The following is a 25944-nucleotide window of genomic DNA, read 5'->3' as shown; positions in this document are numbered from 1 at the left end:
AACGTTAGTAAGCGAAAAAGACAATGTCTCATAGACTCGTAAGGCAGAGGCTAAAAACACTCAGCAAAGTGAAGCGAACAGTGCTTACATTATTTCTAACTACGTATGCAGCATAGGGAACAGCATGTACACAACTGTCATCATCAATGGCTCAAAACTCCGTAAGCAATGCCTCATACGGCCGTCAGCAATAAAAAATGCACTTGGTCATCGTGCCGTAAGGTCCATGGCAACAACGTGTACGTACATCTGTCCTGCTCTCTCGCAAGAAGACAATGCCGACGCCTGTGGGGATGGATATCTGTGCCGTGCAAATGAAGGAAGGAAATGTGATATCTACTGTGAATATGTAGCCAGGCACACCCAATTATGATGTCGAGTTCATAACCACGCACTTTGCATGGTTTAGCCGTGATAACACAACCACTGTGATCATCGCTGAGGACTTCAATGTGGACACTTCAAAACCAGGGAAGAAATGGTTCACTCAGTTTGTGCTAGCGAAGCTTGCTTTGGAGTGCCCCACCAATACAAGTCACTCAAGTACTCAACAACGGTCGTGTGCCATAACCAGATGATGACAATGAAAAAACTACTGGCTCTTCCGTAATCGAGAGTATATGTAAGCATAAAATGGCAACCGGCAAACGAGATTGGTCGGAGACGATACTAGCCACAGTGATAAAACTGATGTAGTGCACATTCGCAATTCCCCACCCCCACCACATCGCACCACTCCATGTTGTGCATAAGTCCATATAGGCGCTGCCCAGCTAGAATAAAACCGGCTGAAGGCCGCGTGACAGGCACCGAAAGACGCCAAGGAGAAGAACGCACTGCCAAGGTAGAAGAGAAACGCCTGAAGGAGGCGCCACGCGTCGCGGCGCCAATCAATATTTCTTTTTCACTTGTTTGGGCAGACGCTAGCGTATGTAATAGGGTCCTGTAGAAAGCGTTGAGGGCGAAAGACGGCATTTCCTTAAGCTTTGACTGGTTGCCAGGATGATCTCGCTTTGTTCTCGCAACTTGCCCGGATGTTCTCGTTTGAGTGCCCGGATAACGGCTCTGGCTTTTGGCTCAAGGTCACTTGAAGGTCACCGACAACGGGAGCTCAAAGCATTTCATTCTTAGTACATTTACTCTTGTCTAAACCTGTGTGATGTGCTACAGCTTCACTCGTCATGCACCTTCACAGAGTGGAATGGCTCCTCAATTTTTAAATCGGCCAACTTCAGAAACCTCAACAATGAAGTTCACAACTTTGTAACTCAGTAATGATAAACAATACTGCGATCCTGTAAACTGCAACTAATCATACATCGAAAACGGAGAAACATTATAAGCTATTGACTGGTGTGAAATATACCATTTAACTGTCAGTAGGCCTTCTGTAAATACCTGGTAAACATTGTAACAATTTCACGTAAGCTGTAAATTATTACGATGATTATATTGTCACGATTCACAAGCTTCACTTCAACTGCATTCACTTCAACTTCATTCACTTCAACTGCAGGCCAACGGAAAAACGATCGCGCAGGGATCACCTATTCTTCCGCAATGTGCGAGAGCTTCGTCTTCCTCTACATGACGCGTACTGGATGTGGCATTTGCCTCCCTGCAGAGAAAGCATCATCCCGATGCTCACCTAGCGGCAGGAAGATGTGTCGGAGGAGGTGTGGGCACTTCATTCTGAACAATAGGGCTCCGTGCGCACAATGTGCACTTCTGGTGGACGCTGCCTCGCCCTGGAGGAAGCAGGACTGTCCAGGATAACTTCAGATCACTGTAATGTGTCCAGGTCGCTGAGGCGTCGCAATATCTTGTACGGGCTAAAGTATCGCCTGAGTAGCTTTTCTGAACGTCATCGCCGACGGATGGGACTCCAAACCCACACTTTGTCGTTTGGCTGATATGTGATGTAGCGGCGCCGTAGATTGTCGCATCGAGCGTCGTAGTCCTGTTGTCGGGCGGTCCTCACGAGGGCGAGTTGTCTCGCTTCAGCACGTTGAGCGAAAGCTTCAGCGTCCGTGCCTATATCACCGCAGTCATGTGGCAACATCGCGTCGAGCATCGTCATAACTTCACGGCCATGAAGAAGGCTAAATGGTGTCTTCCGCGTTGTTTCCTGTTGAGCAGTATTGTAAGCGAGTGTGATGTACGGTAGAATGTCATCCCAATTTTCGTGCTCCACGTGTACGTACATACTCAGCATGTCGGCGATAGTCTTGTTCAAGCGTTCTGTTAGGCCGTTCGTTTGCGGGTGATAGGCTGTGGTCTTTCGGTGAGCCGTGCCGCTGAGGCTAAGCACTCTCTTTAGAAGTGTAGCCGTAAAGGCAGTCCCTCTGTCCGTTATTATCACCGCTGGTGCATCGTGCCTCATAACCACGTCTTCAACAAAAAATCGTGCTGCTTCGACGGCCGTGCCGCTTGGAAGGGCCTTGGTTTCTGCATAGCATGTCAGGTAAACTTTGGCAACTATTACTCACTTATTGCCAGTATTGAAAGTCGGCAATGATCCGAGAAGGTCAATTCCGATTTGGGCATCTGGGGTCGTGGGCACTTGGACTGGCTGTAGTAGCCCAGCTGGTTCGTATGTGGTGGTTTGCGTCGCTGACAATCGAGGCTCATGCGCACGTAATATTTCACAAAGGTGGCAAGCTTTGGCCAGTAATATTTCTCTTTGACTCGGGCCAGTCTTCGCGTGTAGCCGAGGTGGCCAGATGTCGGTTAATTGTGGCGGGCTTGCAAGACCCCATTACGGAGGCATGTTGGGACGACAAGTACGTGGCTGCTTCCGCTTGCAGAGAAGTTCTTGCAAAGAACATCATTACGGAAGCAGAATGACGCCAAGCTCCTTGCAAATGTTTCGGGCGCGCTTGTAATCCGGCCTTCTAAAACTTCAATAAGCCGAATCAGTTCGTTATCTTCCCGCTGCTGACGAGCAATCGTGGCCGTGTCTAGAACACCTATAAAAGTCATGTCTTCGTCATCTTCTGTGACTTCCTGTCGGAGTGCTGTCATTCGGACTTGTACACCACTGTCATATCGACTTCTTGAAGCCTTAGGCTCCAACGCGCTAGTCGACCGGACGGAACCTTCAAGTTCGTCAGCCAGCAAAGTGAGTGAGCAAAGCAAGTGATGATCGCTGACAACACTGAAGGAGCAGCCATAGAGATACGGACAAAACTTCATAACGGCCTATACCACCGCAAGGCATTCTTTTTCTGTGCTTGAGTAATTACACTCAGCACGTGAGATCGTCCTGCTTGCGTATGCTAGAACTCAGCTGAGTCTTGCCACTGCACGAGTACAGCGCCTAGACCGCGTCCGTATGAATCATGGTAGGAGCATCCTTGTCAAAGTGAGCCAGTGCAGGAGGTGTTTGCAGGCGCTGTCGGAGATCATTAAACGCTGCTTGTTCTTCTTCACCCCATACGACGGCAACGTCTTCTCTTGTAAGGCGCATTAACGGTGAAGCTATATGGGAAAAATTGGCTATAAATCTTCGGTAATATGAGCAGAGATCTAGAAAACGCCTCACTGCCTCCTTATCCGTTGGCGTGGGAAACTTTGCGACGGCCGTAATCTTGCCAGGGTCAGGGCGGACGCCTTGATGACTCACAAGATGACCTAAGAACCGGAATTTCTCGAAACCAAAGTGACACTTTTCTGCTTTCAGTGTTAAGCCGGTGGGCCGGATCGTTTGTAGAACCGCCAGCAACCGTCTCATGTGTTCCTCAATCGTTTCCGAAAAAACTATGACGTCGTTGAGGTATACTAGGCATATCTGCCACTTCAAGCCTGACAGAACTATATCCATAAGTCGCTGAAAGTTGCTGGAGCTGAGCATAAACCGAAAGGCAGGACCTTGAATTCGTAAAGCCCATCAGGCGCTGCGAAAGCATTCTTTTCTATGTCTCTCTCGTCAACCTAGTTTTGCCAATAGCCACTTTTGAGGTCCATCGACGAGAAGTAGCGGGCATGCCTCAGCCTGTCGAGGGAATCGTGGATGCGCAGTAATGGGTATACGTCTTTCTTTGTCCCCCTGTTCAGCTTACGGTAGCCGACACTAAAACGTAGACTGCCCTCTTTCTTTTTGACCATCACTACCGGGGATGCCCACGGGCTATTTGGTGGTTGGATAACGTCGTCGTCGGGCATTTTCTTCACTTGCTCACGGATGGCTTCGCGTTCTTTTGGTGCTACATGGTACGGGTTTTGTTGGGTGGCTCTCGCTGTCTCCTCCGTAATAATCCGGTGCTTCGTCAGTGACGTCTGACCAACTCTGGATGTCGACGAGAAGCAATCAAGAAACTGGTGAAACAGGTCCACAAGGCGCTGCCTTTCCGTTGGTAATATGCTCGCGCTCACATCAAGAACAGGTAACGGTGCCGATGCGTCTTGCTCTCCTTGTTGCAATGCAAAGCATTCGCCGAATTCCGCAACTTCGTCGAAGTAAGCAACTGCTGCGCCTTTTGCAATGTGTCGTCGTTGCTTGCTGAAATCTGTCAGCAGTAGTTTTGTTTCCCAATGCATTGCTTTGACGAGACTTCTGGGCGTGGCAATACCTTGAGTGAGCAAACGCATAATTAGCTACTCGGCAATACCTTCCCTATAGTACTCTGTGTCGCACCTGACGGAAACAAAACGGCAAGCTAACGGTGGTACGGTCACACCCTCTATCATACGCAGAAACTTGCTTTGTAGTTCCGCACTTTCGTTCTCATAAAAGGTTAGTATACCTTCTGGTGTGTTGATGACGGCGCTGTACTCGCGCAAGAAGTCCATACCGAAGATTAGATTACATCTTTGAAGCAGTTGGGGAGAATAACAAAATTTGCGACAAATGACGAATCCCCTATGTTGACCCTTGCATTACACTTGCCAGTCGGTGTCAGTAGCTGGCCTCCAGCGCCTCTAATCTGCGCCCCTGACCATTCCATTTTCACTTTGCGAAGTCTGTCCGCCAGTTCTTCAGTTACGATTGAAAAGTCCGCGCCAGTGACTACTAGCGCCATCACGTCGTGGCCGTCAATTGACACACTAACATCGGCTCTAACAATGTCGTCTGTCGTCAGATCATCCGGCTGTATCGGCTTCTCGTTCGTCGGCAATGGGGGATTTTCGGCCCTTGGACGTGTGGCAACCTTCCCCCTGAGGTCACGGCCTTCAGTTTCCCCGGCCTGGGCTGGGTGATCGCCCTCGGGCCACGTCGGTGGAACTGCGTCTTGCAGCTGAAATACGACGTCCCATAGAAGGGGAGCGCAACCGGTCACCGGGAGTATCGGCTTGTCAGCTCGTTGAATTCGGGTCGATGTTCACTCGGCTGCCTTCAAAAGCACGATGAGGAGCAGTGGATGGGAACGCTTGGTACCCTTCGACACGATAAGGGCAATGACGGCACATGTGACCCGCTTCCCCACAGTGGAAGCCAAGGGCCTCTAGTCAGATGGGCGCCAAATGTCGGTTCTGCGAAGTGGTGGTCCCGTCGGTTGTTCTCTATGGTACCAATGTGATGCTGGTGCTGACTGCTGGTGATACTGCGGTGTCGGCATCGGAGGTGGCGGTCGACGGACATCTGCGTAGCTGGGCTGCCACGTCTAGGGATCTGGCTCGGGAGCTGCAAAGGCTTGCTTTATTTCTGGGCGCCCAACTTAAGCCACCGACGCAGCTGTGCATTCATTTGGCGTGGCAGTGAGCATCTTAATTTATTCCTAAACAATTTGACGTACCAGCCGGTGCCAAGAAGCCTCGTCTGTGACCGTCACTGCTGCGGCGCTTGCCGGTCCAATGCTGGTCAGGTGATCATAGTGGCGGCTGCGTATAGGTGTAACGCACGCTCTATGGCCGTCGATTGTTTAATAATTTCATCGACGCTTGTCGGCGGGTTCCGCACGAAACCAGCACACAGCTGCTCTTTTACGCTGCGCATGAGGTGGTTGCGTTTTTTTTACTCGGGCATATCGGGGTCTGCACGACGACAAAGACGAGCCATGTCCTCAGCGAACATGGCAACAGTTTCATTCGGCTTTTGAATCCATGATTGGAGAAGACGCTGCGCGCATGGTCCAGCCTTTCGGTGCTCCCGAACGTATGGAGGAACTGGCGGCGGAACTCATGCCAGCTTTGCCAGATTCCCTCGCGATTTGCGAACCATATGCGGGCTCCTTCGTCAAGAGAGAAATACATATGCGATAGCTTCTGTCCTGCATGCCACTCACTATACTTGGCTACGCGCTTGTCTCCCTCGAGCCAGTCTTCTGCATGCTCGTAGGCATTGCCGTGGAAACTAACAAGAGATCGAGGAAAAAAGAGTCACCTGTGCAGGGCCTGGGTCTGCCATAGCTTGTGCACTCGTGGTAACACGCAGACTTCCTGGTAGAGGACCAAATTCTGGGCTTAGGCCTAGTAGGCGACGGCTGTAGTGGTGAACGGGTGTTTCGACACGCGGAATATGTCCTGGGCTTGATGTGGGGCTATTGACAGGCGACCCAAACATTTACTCAGCACCTCCACCAGTGTCACGATTCACAAGAAGCAGGTACTGATAAAAAAAAGGGCAGGACACTTTATTTGCAGGCCAACTGAAAAACGATCGCGCAGGGACCTCTTCTTCTTCCGCAATGCGCGAGAGCTTCGTCTTCCTCTACGTTCTGCGTACTGGATCTGGCAATATATAAAGTTTTATGGCGCTAGGTCCAAGTATCGCCAAATAGCGCAAATAATTTATTAGACCAAATATGTTCGCTATAGGTGCTCCAACTGGTTCAGTTTACAGAACTGCAGTGTCTGTTTTCGATATAGAGCTGCGAATTGGTAAGCTTCGCGCTTCAATTCATCGAAAAGTTACCAAATTTCTTGAATGTTTCACAGTCTTCCTAGCCTAAATGAATCTTGTGCTTCATACAGTCACTACAATTTAACTTTCTCTCTCAACTTTAAACCTATTTACTCCAACCTACAACAATTTTTATGAAGTCGTTTCTCGTTTTACGTGTATTTGAACAGGTGCCATTGGAGTTGGCCACGAGGTAAAGCTTGCTCTTAAAGCCACTAAAACGTCGTGACACAACCGAGCAAAGCCTTTTCTTGAGCGGTTCGGTTATTTTGCTTCTATCTTAAAAACACGAAATGCTGATCTCTGTATTCTCGAACGATCCTCCACTGAAACTCCACCTCGACTCAGGTAAGTTGATGTCAGCGCCTCCACTCGACAAAAGCGGTCACTACGCTATGTGTACACTCCACAACAATCCTAGAGAAGCGTAGTGTGCTGTCCAGTCAAGAGACGGCGCTGTACTAAACCCAATGGACGTACTGGGCGCTCACGGGAAGACTACTAATGAAGATGTGCACGGTGATATGGGCTGGACTAATTTTGAATTGAGAGAAGCTCACAGTAAAATTTATTATGAAGAACGGCTGAGGAATATGGTAGAAAGTAAATGCACTGGGAGAGTGTTCACGTATCTGTACATGAAAAACATTGATTCACAGTGGGGGAAAACAATTAGGAAGCGCACCAGCAAGTATGCAGTCTGTATGGTGAGCAACACAGCAACAATGCACGTATAGCGGAAAGTCAGAGAGGTGTAAATAACCTTATGGGTGGCGGCAGTAGAAGAGAAACCTACCATGAATAACTATTAAGCGGATAAAATGAAATCAGGATAGAAACAATTGATGATAACTCAAAGGGAAGCTCATTACTTTTCGAAGCGAGATCAGGATACCTTAGAACACGCACCTATAAAGCGAGATATAAGAACGAAGAAGAAACACGTGCTTGCTGCGGTAAAACTAAGGAAACGATGGAGCATGTTTTATTATAATGCGAAGACATCTGCCCAGCGGTCGATTTAGGCACCACTGGTCTCCTTGAAGCCCTTGGGTTCAGTAAGAGCAGGGGAAAAGTAAACATGTCCGCAATAGAGATTAGTAAGGGGCGATTGGAAGATTGGTGGAAGAAAAGTAGGAAAACGTCAAAAAACGGAGACGTACAAATGTAAAGTTCACAATATGGGGTTAGGAAGTTTGGTTGTGGGGAGTACTTCGTGTTTTTTTTTCTTTTTGTTTACCTATGTAGGACATTAGGCAGTATAATAGCAAGAGCTTGGTGGCGCAACCCACCACCCCGTTCCAAAACGGATGCTCATGACAACCATCCATACATCCATGGACCCGGAGAGACCCGCGAGACGCGTGGAACGTACACCTTTCAGAAGCGCTGGGATTTAAAGTGGATTGAAGCATTAACCGGACCGCAACCGAGATAAGCGAAAGTCGATTAGAGTATTAGTGGGGAAACATAGCAGGGAAGCGATTAAAAGGGCCGAATGCGTTACAGGTACAGGTAGCAGTACACTGTACATACGGCAGTTTTAAGGAACACGAAGAAGATTTAGGAGATGATGCACAGATTGCACTTAGAATCGAAAGCATGTGTAATATATATGATTAGCTCAAACCACCTAGGCGAGTATTTGTCACCTCCCCGTCTGAATGGGGATGCCAATAAATTATCATCATGGAGTGGCGGAAGAGCTTCCAGTCAATGATCGTTCGCGAATGCAGGGGTTGGTGTGCCGAGTTTGCATTTTGAAAGCGAATAGCCTTCTTTGGCTTTCGGCCGTTCTCGTGGTGCGTGCGATGGGAGCAGATGGACGGGGGACAGACTTTAGCGAGGGAAGGCGAGGAAACAGGCCGAGGGAATAGCGTGGGTGCTCTCTGACTTGCGAGTTGCCGGGAGGAGCCGTAGGGAAGGAGATGGGGATGCTCTTCCTGGCTCGTTCGCTAGCTCATTTGTCGCGGGAACGCTGCGAAGGAACAGGCGTCTGCTCTCGCGCGACCCAACGGCAGGCAGGCGCCGGAAGGAGAATGGGGACTGTGATGTGCCAGTTCGTTCGTTCGTTCGTTCGTTCGTTCGTTCGTTCGTTCGTTCGTTCGTTCGTTCGTTCGTTCGTTCGTTCGTTCGTTCGTTCGTTCGTTCGTTCGTTCGTTCGTTCGTTCGTTCGTTCGTTCGTTCGTTCGTTCGTTCGTTCGTTCGTTCGTTCGTTCGTTCGTTCGTTCGTTCGTTCGTTCGTTCGTTCGTTCGTTCGTTCGTTCGTTCGTTCGTTCGTTCGTTCGTTCGTTCGTTCGTTCGTTCGTTCGTTCGTTCGTTCGTTCGTTCGTTCGTTCGTTCGTTCGTTCGTTCGTTCGTTCGTTCGTTCGTTCGTTCGTTCGTTCGTTCGTTCGTTCGTTCGTTCGTTCGTTCGTTCGTTCGTTCGTTCGTTCGTTCGTTCGTTCGTTCGTTCGTTCGTTCGTTCGTTCGTTCGTTCGTTCGTTCGTTCGTTCGTTCGTTCGTTCGTTCGTTCGTTCGTTCGTTCGTTCGTTCGTTCGTTCGTTCGTTCGTTCGTTCGTTCGTTCGTTCGTTCGTTCGTTCGTTCGTTCGTTCGTTCGTTCGTTCGTTCGTTCGTTCGTTCGTTCGTTCGTTCGTTCGTTCGTTCGTTCGTTCGTTCGTTCGTTCGTTCGTTCGTTCGTTCGTTCGTTCGTTCGTTCGTTCGTTCGTTCGTTCGTTCGTTCGTTCGTTCGTTCGTTCGTTCGTTCGTTCGTTCGTTCGTTCGTTCGTTCGTTCGTTCGTTCGTTCGTTCGTTCGTTCGTTCGTTCGTTCGTTCGTTCGTTCGTTCGTTCGTTCGTTCGTTCGTTCGTTCGTTCGTTCGTTCGTTCGTTCGTTCGTTCGTTCGTTCGTTCGTTCGTTCGTTCGTTCGTTCGTTCGTTCGTTCGTTCGTTCGTTCGTTCGTTCGTTCGTTCGTTCGTTCGTTCGTTCGTTCGTTCGTTCGTTCGTTCGTTCGTTCGTTCGTTCGTTCGTTCGTTCGTTCGTTCGTTCGTTCGTTCGTTCGTTCGTTCGTTCGTTCGTTCGTTCGTTCGTTCGTTCGTTCGTTCGTTCGTTCGTTCGTTCGTTCGTTCGTTCGTTCGTTCGTTCGTTCGTTCGTTCGTTCGTTCGTTCGTTCGTTCGTTCGTTCGTTCGTTCGTTCGTTCGTTCGTTCGTTCGTTCGTTCGTTCGTTCGTTCGTTCGTTCGTTCGTTCGTTCGTTCGTTCGTTCGTTCGTTCGTTCGTTCGTTCGTTCGTTCGTTCGTTCGTTCGTTCGTTCGTTCGTTCGTTCGTTCGTTCGTTCGTTCGTTCGTTCGTTCGTTCGTTCGTTCGTTCGTTCGTTCGTTCGTTCGTTCGTTCGTTCGTTCGTTCGTTCGTTCGTTCGTTCGTTCGTTCGTTCGTTCGTTCGTTCGTTCGTTCGTTCGTTCGTTCGTTCGTTCGTTCGTTCGTTCGTTCGTTCGTTCGTTCGTTCGTTCGTTCGTTCGTTCGTTCGTTCGTTCGTTCGTTCGTTCGTTCGTTCGTTCGTTCGTTCGTTCGTTCGTTCGTTCGTTCGTTCGTTCGTTCGTTCGTTCGTTCGTTCGTTCGTTCGTTCGTTCGTTCGTTCGTTCGTTCGTTCGTTCGTTCGTTCGTTCGTTCGTTCGTTCGTTCGTTCGTTCGTTCGTTCGTTCGTTCGTTCGTTCGTTCGTTCGTTCGTTCGTTCGTTCGTTCGTTCGTTCGTTCGTTCGTTCGTTCGTTCGTTCGTTCGTTCGTTCGTTCGTTCGTTCGTTCGTTCGTTCGTTCGTTCGTTCGTTCGTTCGTTCGTTCGTTCGTTCGTTCGTTCGTTCGTTCGTTCGTTCGTTCGTTCGTTCGTTCGTTCGTTCGTTCGTTCGTTCGTTCGTTCGTTCGTTCGTTCGTTCGTTCGTTCGTTCGTTCGTTCGTTCGTTCGTTCGTTCGTTCGTTCGTTCGTTCGTTCGTTCGTTCGTTCGTTCGTTCGTTCGTTCGTTCGTTCGTTCGTTCGTTCGTTCGTTCGTTCGTTCGTTCGTTCGTTCGTTCGTTCGTTCGTTCGTTCGTTCGTTCGTTCGTTCGTTCGTTCGTTCGTTCGTTCGTTCGTTCGTTCGTTCGTTCGTTCGTTCGCTCGCTCGCTCGCTTCGTTCGTTCGTTCGTTCGTTCGTTCGTTCGCTCGTTCGTTCGTTCGTTCGTTCGTTCGTTCGTTCGTTCGTTCGTTCGTTCGCTCGCTCGCTCGCTCGCTCGCTCGTTCGCTCGTTCGCTCGTTCGCTCGTTCGTTCGTTCGTTCGTTCGTTCGTTCGTTCGCTCGCTCGCTCGCTCGCTCGCTCGTTCGCTCGTTCGTTCGTTCGTTCGTTCGTTCGTTCGTTCGTTCGTTCGCTCGTTCGCTCGCTCGTTCGCTCGTTCCGGCCATTCACTTACATTGACAATCATGATACGTGATTTCTGCACAGGCTTTTTTTTACAATACACCCACTGGAACGGCGCCAAAGAATATAGCGATTCTTCCTTTTTTTTTCCGACAGGTTGATAGAGTAACAACGACCATATGTCATCCCTGCAGTGAAACTGCGGCTACACAGCTGACATGATGAGCCACAGGTCCGGCCACGCGACATTACTTACGTGCGGTACTATAGCGATGTCGAACAAAATGTAGACACAAAATGCGCACGAAAGGTTCTTATCATCACTTTCGACATCGTTCCCTCATCCTTTAACTACAAGAAATACATTACAAAAGTACGTGCGTCAAATGTTTCAGAATAAAATTATTATTATCATCGTCATCATTCGGTTTGAAAGTATATAATGTACTTGAAGAAAAAAAGAAAAAGCAAAGCATGGCAGCTGCCAGCCGAAAGGGCGGGAAGAACTGGCCAGGATTCCTATTCATAAGCTTCTTTCTAGTTTCTTCCTTCTCTTTTTGTCGTGGGGTAGCTGTCCTCGATACGAAGATGGATAGAAATTGTAGATTGGAAGAACGGAATAAAATTGAAAAAGGAGAGCGAGATCACGGTTCGCGATGATCAAAGTAAAACAATGCCATTGAATCGAGTGTAGTAGTAGCAGCAGAAAAAGTTGGGTCTGGCGGTGCTAATAAAATAATGTTAAATATAGAAAAAATAGCGTCCGAGGTTCCGTCACACGCAAAAGGAAAAATATTCAGCGGCGATTTAGCTGTAACTGTTAGAGAAATGCGTGAGCCTCACGTCGAGCCTATTTGACTTCCGGGGTCCATGTTTATACTGCCTTCACCACGTTGCAAAGTGTTGTTCCCTAACTCACTCGACGCACATCCTGCCTCTTCTCTCACTCTCTCTCTCTCTCTCTCTCTCTCTCTCTCTCTCTCTCTCTCTCGAGCGCCTATTGGCCGCTACACTGCTCTCTCCCCGTCATTCCCAGCTCCGAGTGGCATCCAAAATGCCCACGCTCTTCCGAGCTCTCCCACCTGTTCTCTACCTCCGCCACGTGACCGGCTTCCTAGACTTCACGCACATACATGCCTTGTTTTTCCACATGGACATGCCTAATGCTAACCCATTAAAAATTATTCCATAATTGGGAAGACAAGTCAGTAATTTCCGAAAAACAAGGAGGGCACAATCAGCGTGGTCTCGTCGAAACGCACCCTCACCTTGACACGGGCATTCGTCGAGAGTCGTACACCGGCTGCGAAGAAGGCGATTGTCCCTCAGTAGCTGCGTCCAAGTGAACCAGGACACGCGATTACCTGTTGTGACATATTCAGGAGGTTTCAGACATCCAAGAGAAGTCAAGACTGCGAAAGCACGTGAAATAATGCCTGAACAGTAAGACGCACTAAACTTATTCACGCGTAGAACACGGTCGCAGCTTCGTGATTGCGAGTGGAAAAGCAGACGACCATTGTGCTAACATCCTGCATTTATTCACTAAAGTAATCGTTACACGCAAGATATCGTCCCCGTTCATGTATTACTGAGCACATCGGACACATTTTTTTGTAGCGCACTCCACAGTTCTCTCCTTCAAAGAACATCAATTTAGCGCTCTAATCTGCATGTGACATCTCCAGCGTTTAGAAAGTCGAAGCCAGTTCCTTTTGTTTTTTGTATTTTTTTCTCCTTTCATTGCCTCTGACCTATCTCATGCGCTGACGTTTTTGAGCATTCGGTTCGCCTCGTGCTGCTACGTTGGCTCGGTATATTATTGTGCGAAGCTCCTTGGAAAAGGATGGCAGCCTTATAGTTTATTTGTAAACGAAGGAAATGCTATAATTTCTACACCTAAAAAGGGCTCATTGGTTGCGGCTAATTCAATGATGGATGACAAGAAGGATGCCTCCCACAAGTGGGAAACCGAACTTAAGAGGTAGGAGATGCCAAGATATAAGACAAATTTCGTTCTGCTTTCTCTTGTGCAACTCCGTACTTTTGTATGGGTGTGCGCTTATACCTGGCGTATTTTTTTTTTCTTTTTAGATCTCACAGAATTTTCGGAATTCGCCGTTGTCAGATAGCGTAATTACAGTCACTGAGCCTAATTACTCAAAGAGGCGGGCATTGCTTGCAGAAATGAACTTATAAACAAGCGTAATTAACTTATAACAAAAAGGCACTGCTATATTTTTTAAAATAATTGTTTTACGACACACACTGCAATTTACATATTGTAGCAGGTGAGTTGGGAAGGCGTATCCACTTGTAATTAACTTTCAACATTTCACCAGTTCTGAGATAATATTTCCCGAAGTTGGCGAACCTAGAGCAAAAGTGCACCCTTACCGCAACATGGACTGCACACACCTAAAAACCGGTGCCATCCCCAGTATTGGCTTCAGGTGGACATGCGTGGCAAACTCAGCGGCTTCAACTCGTCAATTGCAATGCGAGTGTTTTATTCCTTTCAGTCAATTAGGGTCTGAACCTCAGATAAAAAAAAATAAGTTACACGGTTGCTAAAGACATCTGGGGCCCGGAAAACAAATACAGGCATACATTATACAGGGCATGATGATAGGCAATTTACGTCAGCTGGCAACGGCGAAATAAGATTTCGAAAGGACACAAAATTTAACGTGACATGTTGGAGAGTGTGGGCTGTAAGGTAAAATAAATGGTCATTTACCGATTGTATTTTTAATTCCTCGATTAAGCATTTCAATTTCTCTTGCGAGTAATGAGAGCCGCTTCTAATAATCTAGCTCAAGTACTACAATTACGCTACCTGAAAAAAAGCGATTTTTATAATATATCTCTGGTATATAAAAAAAAGAAAACACTCTGTATTGCACGGCGTCGGCGAATCCGTGCCTGCACTCGAATGTTCTTGCTTGTATTTGGGAGTGGTCTTGCGTACGGGCACGCCTGTCTTATAGTTTACGGGTCTACGGGGGTTTTCTACATAGGCTTGTTACGTCTCGGAGTGTGTTCTCGCAACGCGTGGGCGCGCACGTTCGTGCTTGTGTTAGCGCGCATGCGCATGCGGCTTCTGCGCGCGTTCTACCTGCATACATTTGCCGACGTCTGTTAGTGTCGCTGCGTGTGTTTGTGACTGCGTGCGGGTCTCGTGCGCTGCGCGTATATATACGAGTGCGCTATTTTCGTTACGCATCAAGTTGCGTCGAGACGATGCAACAACAACAAGAAAAAACAAGCAATTTCTCATTTTTAAGGTGGAGTTGGACTCCCGAAAAGGTGTACCACTGGGGCTTTACTTTCGCTCTCACCGCATTTGCCCTCTGGAGGTTTGCGACTAACGAACAGAGTAAGTGAATCGCTTTGACTTTTTTTTTTTCAGGCACTTCCATCGATTGTGTGCCCTTAATGATTCACGCACGAGCATCGTGCGCTAACTTCAAGAACAACATTTTTGTGCCTACTTCCTAGGGGGGTTCGGTCCGGTCGTTCGCTTAGTTTATGACCTCAATGGCGAAGTGGGTTGGTTCTTAATCTTCAAGATATAAACAGGTCAAAGCAGAGAGAACACCTGAATGTTAACAAAGACTGCGGCTGAACGTTAAAAGAAAAATTTTGCTGATCCAAGGCCGTTCCTTGAATGTATATAGACCGAAGTTTCGGCGAAGTGGTATTTATTTATTTATTTACTTATTTATTTATTTAATTATTTATTTATTTATTTACCTTCACAGGGCCTTTGGGGCGTTACATAGGCGGTGGGTACATGGTTGAACAAGAACAGAGTCTTAAGTTGCGGATGAAATCAAGAAAGAACAGAAAAACAAAGGCCACACACAAACAGAAAGCACCCCTCTCCCCCCCTCTCCCATAGTGTAGGGCTTATGCACTAATACACTCCATGTAATAGTGTATAACAAAATGCAATGGGCGCTCGAACATCTTTATGCTCTTGCCACGAAACTTCAAATTTGATTCAATGTTTATGTTTATGCCCTGCACCGTTCCTGCAGGGTATGCCAATATGTAAACACCAAATTAGGCGCATACGTACTGTGGGACGAATACGCGACAATGTCACAAGCACGAAAGCTGCGCATCACGTTTGTCGAAGAAAGAAGGATGGCGACAGTTGCGTGCACAGTTAGGCAGGGCAGGGCGAGCCTGACGTAGGTGCCCTGTGGTCGTGCTCTGCTCGAACGAGTGGCCAAGTAAGTGATGTGAACGTCTAGCGATAAAAAAGAACGCACGAAGATCGCAACAGAGCGTGGCCTTTATCTGACGTCCCGCTCCTGCTTCAGAAAAAAAGAAACATTCGGAATTACATTTTTTGCGTTCAACGCTTCTTTTTTTTTTTAATTGGTCAGGTGGGGGTCACTTGCGAAAACCACATCGAACGGAAACAAGTTCTAGCATAGTTGCCTATATTTTTACAACCATGTAACCCACAGTCCTTACTTTTGTATCATTGTTTACGGGACAGAAGCCATTACTCGATCATTTGTGTTTCGTGTGAGAAGAGGGCGTTGTCGCCCCGCCACGCATGACACATTTGGAGCTAAATGTGGCATGGCTCCCGGCATGCAGCGAGGCGCAGCTTGGCCGTACGTTAGTCCACATCCGAGCAGAAATGGTCGCGTTTCAGAGAGCTCACTATGCCATAGCGGGTACACTTATTCAAACACAGACAGTGGTTCAACACGACTTATAAGACCTCCAAATGTGAAATTTATAGCGAACGTTTCACGCTTGCTCGGCTACGCCCCTCCTTCCCTCGGCACGTACGTTCCAGAAATAGCGTGATGAGATTCTGGCAGTAAGACAGAGGGGTATCTAAGCCCTTTTACCGCGGTGGAATTTGCCCGTCTACGTAGGGAGCGCAGGCCCAGGATATTTAGGCAAGCACGCGAACCCGAACCATCTACGAGTCATTTCTGTACCTCAGTTCCCAAACACCCTATACAAGACCAGCTGGTCCACTACGACTAAGGAGCGAGCAGGATTGCAAAATTAGACTGTAAGACGCCCTACAGCTGTCACATGAGTTAGGCATGTCACCTCTGCAGGGCGTGTATTAATGTACCACGAGTATTTGATTACGTAATTTCGGTATGCCTAGTGTCCATACACAGTCTGCAGCACACGAAAGATGTTTCAGGTACCCCACTCCGGCGGCGTCCCTCACACAGCCTTCTCAATTTTCTTTTCTTTTCTTCTTTTTTTTTGTTTGACTCGTCTCGTGTTATTCTGGTTGTGGTGTGGTGCATGATTTTTAGCAACCAGTGCTTCAGGCCCTTACGTTTTGCCACTGCAAAGTTCAGCTGCAGCAGCTAAATGAGACATGTCGCGGCAGGTGTCATTCGATCGTCATTTCATTTTGCGTGAATTTCAACTTACCTCACACTAAAATGTGCTGCGTAAAACAAGCAATTTCCAGTTATTTCTGAGACGCCCATTTCCTTTTCTCCTTAGATGCCTTTCTTTTGGAGCAAATGCCGCATGCCTTCAGAAGCAGTCCTTACGGTCTTAAGCAAAAGCAGGTAACGTATAATTTTACTGTAATTTATTCTAATAGCAATCCTATGGATACTCCAGCGCAATTTTCGCCTTCGGAATCGTTGCGTCGGCGCCGCCGTGATGTTTCGTATAAAGTCCGAATGCGACAACATCCTAACGCGCCCCGTACGCCGAGTGCTCTGGTTGCAAGGAAAAAGCGCGCTGGGTGCGTCAATAAGGATGGTGATTTATTGCACGCTCAACGTTGTAGCTCACGTGACAGGTAGATGCCTAGGTAGACGCTCTTTCGGGGACCGCATGCCAATTAATAATGACCCGTTCTTACTCCGAATTTGCTGTATTGTTTGCTTCGCCACTAGGGACTTTGTATCGGCCGATGCGATCCCATTTGTACGAAAGCGCCGGTTCTCTCGCGATGCGCACTTTCATCGGCTAGGGACGAAGGGAGGGAAACATGTCCTCCTCTCCACATGGGCGCAGTCCCCCAAATTTTGCTCTCGCACTCACACAGGCGCCCAAGCGTCGGTCAAAGGCGACGCAGCTCCTGCGTGTCAGCGCCATAGAGACGAAAGCTTCTTTTCCCCAGTAACCCGACCTAAAATGTCCCCAGAGAGAAATGTGGGGACATTTTCCTAGGGAACATAGCGTCTGTTTCGCCACAAAATGTTGAATTCTGAGATGTGTCGCGTGCCAAAACTAGTATTTCAATATGAGGCACGCCGTAGTGGGCGACTGCGGATCAATTTTGGCCACCAAGGAACCTTTAACCTGGTCCCGACGACGGGAAAAGGGCGTTTTCGCCTTTCGCTTCCCCCCATCGAAATGCGGCCGCCGCGGCCGGCATTCGATCCCGCGACATCGCGTTTAGCAGCGCGTGCACCACACCCGCTAGGCCAGCGCGGTGGGTGCGCACCTCTAAATGTGGCGTTGCGTAAATGCAAATGAGGACGATGCGCTTTGCTTCGTCGGCCGCTTAAACGTCCGTGCGAAATGGGATCATAGTGGCGGACACAGGATCTCTTATAGACAAGCGTCAGTCTTTCGTTCTCCGTGGTTGGCCCGTGTCACCGAAGCGCACGTAACATCAGGTTTGCCGCTTCGCAGCGCGTGTTCGGTGCATTGCCAGTGTCACGTTCGTCGGCGACGAAAGCGGCGATCTGCGTACGCGCCGGTCATGAACAAAAACTTCAGTATAACGCGCAAATGTTTATTTTAGAATAAAACGAATTCGCAGTAACAACGTGTCACTATGCGTTGGCGTGCGGCCACTAAAGTGGGTCATATTAAGAGTTATGGTGGAATTTCTTCTTGTTTTCATTAATAAAGGATCCATTCAGGGAGGGAGGTTGACCAGATGAGCGTCCTGTATGTTACGTCACAGTGGCAGTAATGGAAAGGGGGAACAGAAAAAGAAAGAAAGAAAGGTTTCAAGATGGGTACTGCTACAATACTGTCAATTCATGAATTGGCAGACGCGCCGCACGCTGCATGTTCTGAGCGTAGCTTGGGCAGAGGAACATGCATTGCGCTAAGCAAAACCTTCGCTTTCAGCATTCAGCGATGGAAATGCGGGAAAAAAATAGATTCGTTGCCATTATGCGGTGTGAGATAAAGCCTTGTCAGTATTGCTCATGGGCTTTTCTCGTGTGCCTATGTAGTTTGTCTTCTTTTCGCCGACGTTCCTCACTATGCAATTCATCACCGTTACAGATAAAGCACACGGGGCGAAACTATAGATACACGTTGGACACATTATCATAATAAGCAAGCAGCCAGTATCCCGGACGTGGAACGCGTTTGCTCGAAGCCTTTTCTTCCAGTCTCATCCTGACCTCCATGCCGAGGAAATCAGGCCCCCAAAGGTGGTTAAAGTGCTCCAAAGTGCGGACAACAAAATATACATGATTAATATATAGGCTAGGCACATTGCATTTACATTTTTCGGCCATAGAAAGCTGATCGTACGTTCACTTTAAGTCACGAGTGCTATAGGAATGCGTCAATTCAAAAACCTTTTGGTGAATTCATTTGGCATTCTTATTCAAACACAAAGGAAAAGCTACAAGACCTCAAGTCAAAGGCTGAGCTCACCACTACCACTGTATAACGACATGTATTGCTCGTTGTCGAGTGCGATGCCAAGAAAACTCGCAATTTAGTGCTCGGTTAAAAAGGCTTATTATTACGAGCAGGTTACAACACTGTCTACAACGCCCCTGCCGCAGCATAATCCGCGAGATTTTTAGTAATGATGTGCGTCCGTTATGTGCCCGCGCCACTGCACGTTTGTAGCTAATCCAAATTATTGCTTGCCAACAACACTTCTTGCTCCCGGCTGCTTATAGGATGTCGTCAACTGGGAATGGGAGACCACGAGGTATGTCGTGACCACCGCGTGGAAGTGGTACCTCCTACATCCCGTGCTGGGCCGAGCAACAGCCTTCGTCGCACCGTCGGTAAGCCCTGCGCTCGGCATTGCCAAATTTCACACACGCACACATAGTCCGCGTACGTGAGCCCTCTATAACTCCGCAAATGCATAACCGCATAACGTTAATTCACGGCCAAAGAGAAAAACAAAGAATTTTCGCAGCCTCCTGCTGTAGCACACCGCTAATGTTACCAAATGACTTTCAAAGCGACAGTTCGACATGCTCCACTTGAAAGACGTCGTCGCAGTAAGCGGCAAAGTGCCCTACCATTACTTCTAAACAAGGTGCTGCCAGCAGCTTTACGAAAACCAGATGCATTGTAATAAATCCGCGGGTTTTATGTGTCATAACCTCGACATATATATTGATTATAAGGCCCGCCGTAGGCGAGGGTGGTGAAGGGGGCGAGTGAGGTGTTCGGTAGGTCGTTGGTAATGAATGGCGGGCGACCGACCAATGTTTCAGCTACTCTCGCGTTGATCACGTCATGCATGCCGCCGCCGCAGCCGCTGCTCATTCCTGTCCAGTTGGAGCAACCAAAGTATCCGCCGTGCCGATGGCAGCCCTCTGTGCTTTCTTCCCTGCTATGAACCACGTCACTATAACAAGGTCAGCGCCCCAACCAGCCGTTCGCCGTTGCCACAAAGACGCCGATCGCCTTCGCCGCTAGCCTGCCGGTCTTCTTTTGTGGGGAAGTACTTAAGCGCCAAACAGACGACACAAGAAGAGACACGGGTGCACTTGTGTCGTCTGTTTAGCGCTTCAGTACTTCAGTAACATGCACCAACTAGCCCAACAAAAAGTTTTGCTTCTTTTGTAGGGCGGATCCATTGCGGAGCCAGTGCAGCTTCATGATCGCCCACATGCCGCCCGGCATAAGTGTCCTCCAGCCGCGTAGCTGAGTACGTTTACCCTGCAGCGATTACTTTTCATTTGACAGCCATCTTTCAGTGGTTTCTGCCCACATTTCTAACATTATCGCTCGCCTATCCAGCATGCAGTGGACCTGCAGCCGCGCCTGGATGTCTGCGGCAAGATCATTGCGGCTATCTGGACAACAGCTGCAGTGTTTCTCGTGCATAATAACGCAAAGGGGATGTGGAATGTGCTGAAACAAACGTAACCATACCGACGCAATTACTTGCAGGGGCTCCATTGCAGGCTGGAAATGTAGAGCGTTGTGGACAATGACAACGGCCTAACTACTGACAAATGTCCACCGATAAAAATACAACAAACTTACGAAATCCCGCCTTCATAAACGCTGATTACTTCCGGCTCAAAAAAACTGGATGCAAGCCAGTGGTTCCGTTATGGCGCTGCCCCACTCGGTAACGGGCTGCATATAGAGTACTGCCGGCAACCAACGCGTCAGCGGCCCTGTAAGACCAGAAAAAAGAACGATAAATACTTTCAGAGTATGTTCTCATCGTCCGTGTCACGGCAGTTGATACGCGCCGCGGTATCATCTAGATCAGTTGTGGCGTTGGACGGCTCTCTTCGAGATCGAGGGTTTGATCCCGCTGTGGCCGTATTTGGATGGTGGCGAAACGTTAAGACGTTCGTGCGGTTAAATTTAGCTGCACGACAAACAAGTCCAGGGGTGTAAAATTAAACCTGCTCATGCAGGCACAGCAGGGGGATGACGGATTCTTCAACGAGAGGGGGTTCCAACATGGACAAGAGACAGGTTCCTGCAGTCCCGTACATTCACGACGCCTCACGTAACCTAACGAACACTGACGAGCGAGCTGACATGAATGTGGTCTTTTCGGCACCGAAGAAACTAGATAGCCGTTGCCTCCTTCATGTACCTTCCTGCGTCCTTCTCTGTATGCGCTTCAATAGATTTTTTTTTCTAGTTTGGTTTTCCCATAGTACTATCCGTTCTCCATGCATGAATTCAGTTGGCTCATTTCCACTTCCCTGCAAATTCACGGTAGAACGTGGGACTAGCAGGAATGCCGCATATCGTCAGTAGCCTGGCGGCGGCTACCACATACAGCTCTTCAGAAGGAGTTCGCCAAGCAATATTTCAGGGTTTAATTCTGGCGCACTGGGATCTGCGCTGTTCGCCACTTAGGTCACAACAGTCGTTTTCATTGCATCCATATCACGCCATTGCCTTCGTTTAACTTAAGTGGCATAGGCAACGAAAAATCCCAATAGGCCAAGCAAGCAACCAGCATTCCCCCCCGCCTACGTCTCTGCTCCTTCACCTCCTGATCTCCTCGCCGCTAACCCTCTCGCAGCTGGTTCCTGTCTTCTACGCTGCCTACTCCTTCCTGTACGTGACCTTCGCCTTCGGCTGGGAGGTGGCTCTCCTGTTCGTGGGACAACACGCCGCATTCTACGCCGCGGCCGCGCTACGCAGCCCAGCGCTGTGCTACGTGCTTGCTGCCTTCATCCACTTCCAAAAGTTTTTCATTCCTTTCGACGCATTTAGCGTGAGTGGGCCAACTAACCTGTTTGCAGAGACTGCGCATCACTTTCGTTATATTTATTTATTTATTTATTTCTGTGCCATATAGTAAGGCGAACACGCGTTTCTGTTGTTGTGTAATAAGCTGAGACTAAACGGCAAGTTTGGCTCCAGTGGAGTTTGGTCAGATGTCGCAGCTAAAGCAACGAGAAGAGAAAAAAATATCTAAATATATGTCCAACTAAAAGTTAAGAAATCTGAAATTTTCCCACTACCTAAATTCGAAACGAAACCATTACTCTACACTAAAACATGACGAAAGCTTTCATTATATGCGTATCACCATCATCGGCCCATTTCTTAAGGTCCACTGCGGACGACGTACAAGGCCTCTGCTCATATCTATATATATATATATATATATATATATATGCGTGTGTGTGTGTGTGTGTGTGTGTGTGTGTGTGTGTGTGTGTGTGTGTGTGTGTGTGTGTGTGTGTGTGTGTGTGTGTGTGTGTGTGTGTGCGTGTGTGCATATTTAACATATGTATCATATATACAGACCTCATATATGACTCCTTAAGTGTAGCCAGCATATTGCACGCCTTCAGACAAACAGTCTCTCAAGAAAAGTCGTACCAGTAAAGTAAGACATCAAAAAAGCGCAACATCAAACTACTCTGAAAACCTTATTGTCATTCGCATAGCGGAATTGTGTTAGATAATACCAAAGAAAACAAATGTCAAACATTTGTTTCCCTTTTGTTCCAGGCTTTATGACCGGTGCTTCATGCTGGGTTGCGTATTTTACTTCTCTTTTTTTTATCCAGGCTATCTTGGCACACAAATATCTCGTAACTTTTCTTTAGGTTGAGTACCGGGTTCCTTTCGAACATCAGGTAATCCTTTCTTGCCGAGAAAACTAGACGGACGCTGCTAGAATTCACGGCGACCGGATATGGGAACTAAATTTATCCACGCTTAAAATGATGCCTGCTAATGGTCCTGAGCTCCTGGTCTAGTAGTTGCGAAATTGCAATAATTTTTCGGCAAGATTTCGTAGTTGCTTGTGGGGTTCAGCGGAAATAATTTGTATTCCGTTGAATTCGATGCCAGTAGGTAGCGGCAATATTATGAACATGTTCTAGAATCCGCGAGTTCTGGCTTTCATATGATTTTAAAGGTTATACTTGCGCATTTTCTGATTCAAAGTCTGTAACCCTGCAAAGGGGGCGAAACTTGTCTGAACCCATTTTATATTTGCTGCGCGACAACGCAGTGTCGGTCAACTTGCAATGACATGCACGAACCTCGATAGGCAGAGACGAAGTTGTCAACGAGCAAAAGGCTTCGAGCGCACGACTGATATTCTATGTTAGTTTTTCGGTATGAAGCATCTTTTACCATGAATGACACGCTCGGCAATATGTACAGACGCGGTCACTGCTAGCGGGAACAGAAGAGCCCATGACAGCGCTACTTGGAGCGCAACTGCTGACGCCTCATGACGTCTCGGCAGACGACTGACCATAGCAGACGACTCCCCAGGATTTTCGCCAATCGCTTTAATTGCGCCTGCACCGAAAGATTTCATGAGGCCCCGGTGATGGGGCACACCGCGGAGCTATGCAATGGGCTCCGCATTGCCACTACCAGTGACCGTGCCTTTCGGTGACTGGCACAGTGCACTAGATGTATAACACATGGAGGACTGTGAAAGCACCAAGATAAACGAGACTTTTCCTGGGTTGTTTTCTATGTCTCAGCCGTGGCGGCTGTGGAAAAGTGCGCTGCCCACAGAACCAAAGATCTCTGCTCTTTTTTTAACCTCCAGTACATGTACACCCGGTACGGCCTAATGCCCTACAGGGCGGCCTTCGTCATCTTCCACTGGAATATCCTGCGCGGTCTGAGTTTCAGCGTGGAGTTCGTTCGAGCCGAGCGCCAGAAGAATGCCCGGGACTATCGGCGCAGATCACCGCCGTACTGGAAGACGCTGGGCTACCTGATGTACCTGCCTATGTTTTACCTAGGGCCACCGCAGAGATACGACGATTACATAGCCCAGGTATGTCGAAGCTATATATCTCTCTAACTTCAGGTCCGCTTAGAGGACACAAAGCTCCCGGAAGAAAAAGAAATCTTCGGACCGTGACCCACAACGTATTGCATGCAAACCCCACTGATGCTTTGAGTTCTCTTCTTGGAGATGACCGCACTCCATCGCGACTATGTTAGTTCGTCCACGAGTAGGGATGCATTCCTTTGCCTCCTATTTTAACGCGATAGCGTTAAGGACCCGTGTCGCAAAAAAAAAAGAAAACGCGTTGTCTGTATCACGAGCGAAAAATAATTCCGAACCACGCATATCCAACCGCGCAGGCCCTCCGCGCGGCGCAGAGGCGTTACTGAAATAATTCAATTTGGCAGAAAAATCGTAAAGTGCGACTTACACACAGCCTACAGACATGATGGCGTCGAACTGTAATTTGAATATACGATAAAACATAGTTATGTGGACACTCAAACATGAACCCCTTTACGCGATGGCGTTTTCCAGTTGCCGATTGAGCTTTGTCTTAGTAGGGGCGGCGCGGCCCACTCGGTTCTTGCAAGGCCATCAAAAAAAAAAGCTCGCCTTCGTGCATAGCATTCGCCGACAGTGTTCGCCGGTAAACATTACGGTGACATGAGCTGCAGTTGCCGGGAAGCATGAGAAGCAGCCAGGACTCTTTCGATGCTATCACATTCCATTCTTAACGGCGAAGTTTAAGCGCCCTCCAAATTTTTCTCCTTATTCGGCGTTGACAACTAGCGCTTCTAGACGCTGTCTTAACCTCCTCTGCCTTCGGGATCAGCTCACATTTTCAGCCAAGCGGATACCTACTGAATGGAGGAGCACCGCCTATCGCATTATATCGCATATAGCACTATCGCATTAAAAAAGAAGTGATGCTAGCTTACTGGGCAACCCTGTCCTTCCCCCATCCCACAGGCACCAAACCCACTTCCCCATCAAAATGCACCATGAAAAAGTTCATTAAAGTCACATTAAGAAAAGGTAGGTGATGCTATTTGCTGGACATCCCTGCCCCTCAACCTCGCCCCCTCCCCCACAAACACACATAATTCCCCATCAAAATGTGCATGCATACCAATCTCGCACATGCCTCGCTTGTGGAATCTCGAATGGTGACACTACACTTCTCGGGAATTTTGCGAGCGACAACACAAAATTTCGCAGCACGAGAAACGTAAACATTTGTGATGGCGGAGGGCTGGATACCGGAAATAAATTAGAGAGTGAGAAGAGGAAGAGTAGGGGGAAGATAGACAAGACGTTGCTGGGAGATTGGTCGAACGAACTTCTGGTCTCCTACCTTGCAATGAGCAAGATGGACTGGGTTTCAGAAGCTATACAGAGCTGAGGGAACGAACAAAGAGCTGAGAAGTTGCAGTCGACCCTTTCCATCTGCCCAGCCCGCTTAAGGCTTCGTTCAATGTGTTTTCAATTGCACTCCATTTTTTTTTTATTCCCGACGTATACCGGCTGCTTTTCTTCCTGTATGCGCAGAAAAAAGCGAAGTTGGACACGTGAGAGCGATAAAATTAGAGAATAACTGATAATTCAATATCGCCGAACATTGCTTCTGAGCACTAAGAAAAAAGGCAAGTGCGTCCTGGATGTCAGTTATTCCCGTTCTTCCATATGCAGAGTATGCTAATGTTCTTTTCTTGAGCCTCGCACGGCTCCCACAAAGCGCGCATGCTTCAAAGCAGCCCTTAACGCAATTTTGCCCGCAGACTGCCTGGAAAAACTTTTCGAGGCTGTTCTTAAAAAATATGCGCACGCTTCTGCCCAGTTGGACAAGCCGAAACCCAGCTGCACACCGCGAGTAATCCCTAGTGCAATCGCGGGGGTGCTCCGTTCCGGCGCCCACTTCTTCCTCATGGAACTCATGGGCCACTTCTTCTACAGGTAGGTGTACGGACTGAACCGAGGTTTCATCCTGTGGACATCCTAAAAACCGCAGTGTTTTTTTTTTAGATTTCTAAGAGACCACTCGGTCGCAGTGTTTGACGCTAAAAACTCTCTAGAGTCACATTTCGTGATATTTCTTCTCATCTTAACGCGAAGCGTTCTTTTTTTTTTTTGCCTATGACTCACACTTTTGCAGTACCTCTCACTTACCACGCTTCCGGAGGGCTCCATAATTTCGTGGCATTCTATCAGTTACAATGAAACCGCACTCACGGTAGCGAAGCTTGCTTTTCTGCGACACTACTAGATTGTAGTGACCTCCACTTATCCCAAAGCATGGACAAAAGAAAAGGCTCG

General features: G+C 48.2%; 1 protein-coding gene across 2 annotated transcripts in view; it reads left to right on the top strand.

The window, feature by feature from the left end:
- The first annotated feature begins 13001 nt into the window (after positions 1–13001).
- Positions 13002–25944, top strand: part of LOC142587761 (protein-cysteine N-palmitoyltransferase HHAT-like) — a 34563-nt gene continuing 21620 nt past the window's right edge. The window contains exons 1-7 of one of the 2 annotated variants that reach the window (XM_075698989.1): positions 13004–13188; positions 14492–14583; positions 16707–16774; positions 19097–19207; positions 21436–21630; positions 23440–23673; positions 25469–25584. In XM_075698989.1, the coding sequence (XP_075555104.1) occupies positions 13136–13188; positions 14492–14583; positions 16707–16774; positions 19097–19207; positions 21436–21630; positions 23440–23673; positions 25469–25584 (869 nt within the window). In that variant the 5' untranslated portion in view covers positions 13004–13135. Of the gene's footprint in view, positions 13189–14491; positions 14584–16706; positions 16775–19096; positions 19208–21435; positions 21631–23439; positions 23674–25468; positions 25585–25944 lie in introns of both variants that reach the window. The other variant, XM_075698990.1, reaches the window with a different exon arrangement.

This window comes from Dermacentor variabilis, chromosome 7 (genome assembly GCF_050947875.1).
Source record: "Dermacentor variabilis isolate Ectoservices chromosome 7, ASM5094787v1, whole genome shotgun sequence".
Classification (NCBI taxonomy): domain Eukaryota; kingdom Metazoa; phylum Arthropoda; class Arachnida; order Ixodida; family Ixodidae; genus Dermacentor; species Dermacentor variabilis.
The sequence above is the reverse complement of the archived record's forward strand: the minus strand, read 5'-3'. Positions and strand labels throughout refer to the sequence as shown.